The following is an 8,085-nucleotide window of genomic DNA, read 5'->3' on the forward strand; positions in this document are numbered from 1 at the left end:
AGTTATCATAAGCATTCGTTGAAAAGGCTTTTTGACGCAGTTCCAATGCGTAAATTTACGAGTGTCGTAACTGTTCTGGTGCTTTTCTGTAGTCTTTCATATTATTTTTTGAACTTAGTCGCGTGAACAATTTCCCACGTACGTCAAATATATACAATGTAGAAGTAAATAAATTGTCTGAATATCTCGCATAAATTATTGGCATTTTGTAACGATGTTAAAGCTATTTATTTAATCACGTACCACGTGTTTAACACCAGACCAATAGCGGCAATTTATTTTCGAGATTGAATTTCCTCGAATCCCGGAACTTTCGTTTAGTCGCACTGCGCAAATGGAAATGTTGGAGCCAAATTGAAAAAGAAAGACGCTTTTCAATTTTTGTCCCTGATCATCCTAACGGAGAAGAATATTCCCTGAAAATTCGCCAGAATGCAGCATTTTCGTTCAAAAGAAGTCTGCACCATGGGGTAAAAGCTAATTAAGCTCGCTATTTAACATACATACCCGACACGCGTATAATCAACGTTTTCATAGTATACATCGAAACTACACAAAGGAATCAAGTATTACCATTTGGCAAAATCCTAATAAGCATTCGCTGAGAGGGGGGGGGGGGCGAAACGAGGTAATAAGCGGACTCGAAAATGCATTTACTCGTGCTCGCGTCTTTAGCGTCGATTATCTCTCTTATACACCCGCTCTCTTCCTATATATGTATGAATTATCCCGTGGGTAAAGTACATTTGCATGAACACTAAAGGAAACGTCAGGCGAATTTTTAGCGTACACGCAAGCGTCAATTGTATCTCTTTAGGAGTATGCTACTGAATGATGTGCTCTATGCAGATACATTAAGTGTACGTAAATATGCTATTTTTAATTAACGACTTTTGGGATTGTTGCGCGAACCCAATGGAGATACATAAAAGCTGATTGTTGATGTTTTAACCGACGGTTTTTTTTTTCAAATTATTTTTAAAAATAGGAAAATGCTGTGTTCCATTATACGTATTATTAATTATGATATTCGATCTGCATCTTGTTTTTTAATAAATTAGTGCTATAGAAAATTGACAAGCTTTATTTTAAATCCATTTCAAGCTTGTAAAAGTTACAACACCATATTAAAAATAATATTAAATTACTTTAATGACCATCAATGGGGTTTTTTAGCACAGCTTATATAGATAATTGATGTGATCATTAATTTTTATTAAAGATTTGCTGAATGAATGATGAAATTCAAATCAAGAAGCAATTAGTCAATGATTTTCGTGAATCCTAAAAATAATTATTATTGATAAATTATAAATTAATTTTCTGACGACGTAATAGTTGTATGTTGTTCATCGAATCTTCTTATTATGAAACAATCAAATACATTGCTAAAAGTACTACGGAATAAATTCAAACACAGAAATCAATGATGGTGCATCTTTTAAGATTTGAGTCGATACTCCAGATAGAGAAAGACGGAAGGAAGGGCGGGGACTGCCGCGAAAGCCACAAACAGGTTTATCGTTTGCATCCAAAGGAATTTCTCTCCTTCACGGAGAGGTCGAAATAAAATGTGAACATTAAAAGAAAAGTCTTTCGTGGGATTTGAATTTTCCGTGCGACTCTGCGCGCGAGCATCTTCGGCACTATAGCCAAACGATATTGGCAGCACCACTACCCAGGCAATCCCCTTTACGAAAAGGAAAAGAGGATTTTTGAAGCAGGCAGGCGCACCACCCGCCGTCAGATCAAATGGGATTCGTAGGAAGAAAATATCGAGCCCCAAACCCTCCCGTCTGTTTCTCGAATAATTGCCCCGACGTGCTGATTGCACTTTGCGATGAGGTGACTTTGTAATAGTGCAGTGAAGTATATTTTCAAAAGTAGTGTGAATTTTTTTTTAATTGGATTTTCTTAGTTTTATTTTTACTTTTTCTCGCTTGTTTTTATATAAATATAAAAATTACATGTCGCTCTTAGTTAAAAAAATGAATTTCACATCTAGGAGAGAAATTTTGTTGGCGAGAGAGCTTTTAAAAAATACAAGGCTCGTTACTTCTTTCAGTTTTATTTAGAAAGCGTTGATGCATAGATATACATTTTTTTTATTTCAAGCTGAAAAGCATACGATAGAAAGTGAACCTTTATCAAATATTTGATAATGGCATGTTGCTATATGAAAGGTACAGAAAAGAGGTTTTAAAATGTAAGATAGTTTCATTGCTTTTTGAAGTATGTGAAAAAATATACTTTTTACAATCGAAAACCATATTTCCTACGTGACTGTCAGTTTGTACCACTTACATTTGATCAGTAGGATTATCAATTCGGCAAGGGAGGAGATCTGACGTTTATTACATTAGCTTAGGCTTTAAGGAAAAGGAGAGAAAAGAACTCAAGACTCTCTCTTGGCTTGATCTGATTTTGTTAAGGAGTTTTACGAGCTTAATTGAATCGCGCCTAATTCAGTTTTTTTTTTTCTTCACGCCTCGGCATTGAGGTTTTGACGTTCCCTCATTATTAAGCACCTCTAGAAGCTAAATAAAGTCGGGTTAGCTGAATGAAAAAAGGAAAATAGCCAAGTGAACGAACACACGGGGTAAACCGAGTGATCGCGGCTTGTTTTCTTAAGTGAATGCTTTTCTTGCGAAATTCATTTCACGATTTGTTGTGCTTGAATGATGCTGTTGCTTGAATTTGTTGTTGTACATGAATTCCAATTTATATTCAGTTGTTTTGAATATCTCAGTTTAGTTATTTCCTCGCTTCTTTTAAAAGATAAAAAAATCACATTACTTCATAACCTTGGATATTTACACATTTACTACCATTCATTACACAGCAAGATTGGTGGTAACCATGCAATTTTCGACGGGTGTAACAAAGCAAAGTCCCACAGAATATGAGACTAAAGTAAAACTGCAGCTACCACGAACTGTAAAGACACTCTTACATTACAGTAGCCTCTGTTCTCGTTAAAAAAGAGCGGCAAAGTAACAAAAAAGAGAAAAAAAAAGTTTCACTGTGGGAGATGCAATTTACTCGCGTATGGAAGTCAAGGCTCGCCTTTGTCATGCTAATTTCCGTCGCGTTTTAGCGTCCTCATCCTTTTTAACTATATGACACATGCCTTTTTGCTCCTCCTCACTGTTCATCTTTATTATAAATGTACAATGGATACAGCAGCGTCCTATTTTTGTTACGGATGTATTTTGAAATATGATCTCACAGAATTTTCGGACAGACATTGCGCTTATATCATTTCATTACTCCGCGGACTGGTTTGCTAATCGATGCGCGCGTGCGATATCGAACTCGAAATCAAGATCGAGTGACAATGCGTAGCGGCATCGACACTCATTTCTAAAAGAATCTTATCTGCCGATATTTGTCGGTTGGTCCCTTTATTATTAAATTCAATTACAGCCTCTTCGAAACTCGAAACTTAAGCAACACTAAGAATATTGTTTACTTAAAATAAGCGTATGAGAGAAGCGTGCGCCGCATCAAGCTGAGTTACGATTTAGAATCAGATTTTACTATTTAACATTGCTACGATCACTGCCTCCAAACTCGCCAAAATGCATACATCGCTAAAAAAGATGGCAAATGCATTGTGGCAATCAGACTGGTTGAAAGGTTACCTTTCTAAGCTGATTGCCGACGACGAACATTGAGCGTCCGTCACCCCGTTGTTTGAGCCGAAAGCCGGCAATATCAAACAACGCAACTCGAGCCACCAAAACACTGCACAATCTTTAGCGCACGGTCGGAATCATCACAGACTTCGACTCGAGCCAATCAAACAGAGTAAGGAGCAGTTGATACGTGAATAATGAAACCCCATTGGCAGGAGATTAAGAAGTTCACGCCTTCGACCTTCGTGCGAGGAAAGGGAATTGAGATAAGAAGAAATTTTTCGCATCAGACTCAACTGGCGCGGCGACGCGTTTCATTCTTCCTAGATCAGGCTCTGACAAAAGGCAAGTCGCTTATCGTTGAGCACGCGTGCGTTAATCGTACTCTATTAATTGTACTTCCAACAACTATACCTTTGTAAAATTTAGAGATACGATTTCCCTGCCGACATAAAGTTAATCACTTCTTAATTTTAACTAACTCAGTTTGCGATTGAGATTTCAAACTTTTATAAATGTAATTTGTACCGTTAGTTTTAATTGCAATCTTCCTTTGGTTTCGAGCGTTCCGGTTTATTTGTTATATTTAAGCTATTTTATTGTGAGTTGAATAAATCCGGCGTTCTTATATCAAATGTTTTAAACTTCCACTCTCAGTCCTTCTCACCCTAACAATTTTGTACTGGTTTTTAAACTAGTTCATATTAACTTACTGTGAACTCTGTCTTTTATTGTTACAGTATGCAACCGTTTTGCCAGTGGTGTATACGCGATGATCGGAGCTGTTAATCCTGACTCCTTCGATATTCTACACTCGTATAGCAACACTTTCCACATGCCGTTTGTTACTCCTTGGTTTCCAGAGAAGGTGAGCAAGTATTATGTATTATTCATTTTTTTCTACATTAAACGCGTTTCTTTTTAAGCTTCCGTCATCGTATGTTAGTCTGACAGTGGCATCTAAATACTTAAGTCAATTGAGAATTGAGTAAAAGGTTTTTATATAAAAATGTTAAATTTACCTCTTACAAAAAATAATTACAAAGTAATTTTCTTTAATTTATGATATCGAAAAGACTTTTTACATTTATTTTTATCAATTTATCAATACCTTGACTTGTAATAAATACTGTATTAACATTAGAATTTTCCATTACTCACTCGAAAATTCGAAAATATGTATAAGATAAACAATTGGCTCATTATCTCATTAGTATGGTGCACTAATCAACGTAAAAATTGTAATCGTACAAAAATCAAAACAATAAAATTGTAAATATTAGTTTATTAGTTCGCAGTAATAGCTTATGATAAGCTCTAGATCTTTTTTATCGTAAATCTGTCGAAAAAACCACACTAATAATACGTTTTCGAGAAAGACGCTATGATGACACGCAATCTCAAATACGTTAATGTAATTATCGACTCTCAATTTTAACATCAATAAATACAGAAAGTATAGCTATTGGAGATGTATATGTAAAATTAAAAAAAAACTGCAAGTAAGCGTAAATCGAAGTACAAATATTGATTAGTGATGATTAATCGAGCAAAACCAATCTCAGTTGAGCATTGCGAGCAATCGCGGTTATTCCTGTTACAAATGCAAGATGTGTATTTCCCTGTGTGCACTGGGATTTTACAAGCGAATGATTACAGCGCCAATCATTTTTGTTCTACGAACGTCGCACTCTACTTTGGGTATTATAAATAGCTCGAAAAGAAAAGAAAATAAAAGAAAAGTCGAAGCGAAGTGAATGTAAATTTTAATCGTTGCGATGTTTTTAAATACATTAAAGTATCGTTAGAATTTGCATTTCCCCGGGAGCTCTGTGCCAACTTTATGAATGAGATGCTGGCGCGGGCGCAATTCATGCAAACTCGCCGCGGCGAATCGCATAAATTATGAGGCAAATAGATGCCGGAGCAGCTCTCTATCTCGTCCTGGTCATCTTTGAAAATTTTACTGTCTCCCCCCCCCCCCCCCCTCTTTCGTACTGCGCGCTATAAAGTTTTAGATTGCTGATGTTAATTTGAAATTATTCAAATTGCCGTGTTACCGCCACTGCAAAATTTGCACTCGGAACTTTTATTGGAAAGTCCGATACCCTTTGGATATTTATCTTTTGCCTATCATGTAAAATCAGGAAAATAATATTCTTCACTATCGTAAATATTGATACAATCCAGTGAGTAAACTAATCTTCTTATTACTATAGCTAAGTTTAGTAAGAAAACGATGATGAACAAGGCGTGAAATCGAAACATACCAATTGTCCAAGCTATGACTCATCACAAAAACGAAAAGTAATAAAGGCCCTTCGATGAAATTCCTCTCACGTACAGGCAAACACAGCCTAACTAGGGAAATAAGCGAAATCCTTTGGGAAGATGCTTTAAGCTAACGCAAAATGCATATATTTTTATCGCCTGAGCGAGTTAGAGAGATTACAAAAAAACACGCGTGTTCGCAGGTATTACAACCGTCATCCGGAGCCGAAGACTTCGCTATAAGCATACGGCCGTATTATCACCACGCAATTATCGACACTGTACGACACTACGGCTGGAAAAAGATCATGTATCTCTACGACTCGCATGATGGTGAGTAAAACCCCTTTTGTTATAAGCTTACATCCAATTTTAGTGCGAGACATATACATATATACACCACAAGTTAGATGATACGTATTTCTCTTTCTTTGATAATTATTACTCATCGTGTCTTTCAACGGCTGGAAATGAAAGAATTTCCGTTAAATATGATAGTTGCCTTGGAACTTATTTTAATATATTTATAACTATTATGAACGTCACAGTTAATTTTTTCAATAACTTATCATGTGATTATTTCTGAAAAGATTGTATTAGGATTGAAATATAAGACTTTCAGCAGCTTACATTTATAAATATCGCCATCATTTTTACCACATTTTTTTGCGGTTTACGATTGATAAATATTTTTTCACTGAATCACGTCTAGATCCCAAAACTTACTATATTATTATGTAACCTCTTTCAGTAAAAAATCAATCGAAATTTTTAGTAAAAAATCACAGTTCTCAGCATCGAAAGGAGTAAACACATCTCAGAGGACGCGAATTCGTTGCCAGTCTACCCTCATCTCGTCGGCAACTACTATTCTCCCACCTTTTACAGCCTCTCTTTTATCCTTCTAAGTCTTACAGGTCTCCACTTCCTCTTATATCCTCTCTTTTTTTGCCTTTGCCCTTCGATCCTGCGCTTTTATGCGTGTCTCAGCGGTCTCGGAAGAGCTTTTTTGCTTTCTATAGGAAAATACAAATACGCGACCAGCGACACCCATTGGACTTTGATACGATTACTACGCACTAAACTCGCGGATGTACTACACATAAAGTTTAGTGTGCGGAAAAATTGTATTATTAGAAGAGGGTAAATATAGGAAAATGGAACTATCATTGGAATGATTATACCTGTTTTTGCCTTATTTTATTCGTGATAAGATTGAAAAATATGTTAGGTGAGTGCACTCTGAAATTTAAAGTGTTATTTGATCGATTTTAAGATGGATAGAGGTCGAGCATTTTTTTGAAAAATAAATTTTCACGCAACCTGCCCTTATTTAAAAAACTTAAATTTATTGTAAGACTATATATAAGTCTGACTTATTTTTCCCGATGGATTCATACAAATCGGAATAATATAAAAGTTCTTTTTTGCGCATTAGTTACATTTCTTGAAAACTAACAATAAGAAACTCTAAAGAAGTGATATTTTTTGCGATTTCTCTTTAGAAAAAAAATGATTAATTAAAAGATTATCTTCAACGACATATACCCACTGAATATTATCAAATCCATGACATATATCCGAATGTTTTAATTAGATGAATCATGCACCGAACAGTAAATAACATCGATGTACCAATTCCGAAATCGTCAGTCAATACAACATATTTTCCGATAATCAAATTCTGTTGTCTTGTTCATTTTTCAATGAGAAAATCATGGAATGACACGTGACAAACACGCTGATAAACGACTCGTATAATATCGCAAGCAAAGCACGAATGTCCAAATATAGCGTAACCTATCGGTATTAAGATATCAAGATTAACGAGGTATGTTCATGAACAGTTCTGTCTTTCGCCCCACTCCCTGATTTATTAAATAATAACGGGAGCGCAGTATAGCTGAGCCATTAATCGCCGAAAAATCGTCGGAGAAAGACTCGACGCATGCGATGACAAAGCGATCTCCTCGAGCACGAATAATAACCAACATTTCCGGGCGACACAAATGAGAAAATAGCGGCGTCCATTAATATGAATCAGACTCGGGGATAGCTTTCGCTTGGGAGACGACGTCGACGACGTAGAGAGATGGCTCGCGATGATCGAGTTAGAGTTTCGGGTGAATGACTTTTTTTCTTCGTGTTGGCGCCATGACTTTGGTGGTTTCACAAT

General features: G+C 36.1%; 1 protein-coding gene across 2 annotated transcripts in view; it reads left to right on the top strand.

Moving 5' to 3' along the window:
- LOC131672170 (glutamate receptor 1-like) overlaps positions 1-8,085 on the top strand; it is a 100,106-nt gene that overhangs the window by 32,551 nt on the left and 59,470 nt on the right. For both annotated transcript variants that reach the window (XM_058949217.1, XM_058949216.1), the window contains exons 2-3: positions 4,379-4,506; positions 6,113-6,242. In XM_058949217.1, coding sequence (XP_058805200.1) covers positions 4,411-4,506; positions 6,113-6,242 — 226 coding nt within the window. In that variant the 5' untranslated portion in view covers positions 4,379-4,410. The remainder of the gene's footprint in view (positions 1-4,378; positions 4,507-6,112; positions 6,243-8,085) is intronic.

Source organism: Phymastichus coffea, unplaced genomic scaffold (genome assembly GCF_024137745.1).
Source record: "Phymastichus coffea isolate CEN01 unplaced genomic scaffold, Cenicafe_Pcof_1.1 PCOF00144, whole genome shotgun sequence".
Taxonomy (NCBI): Eukaryota; Metazoa; Arthropoda; class Insecta; order Hymenoptera; family Eulophidae; genus Phymastichus; species Phymastichus coffea.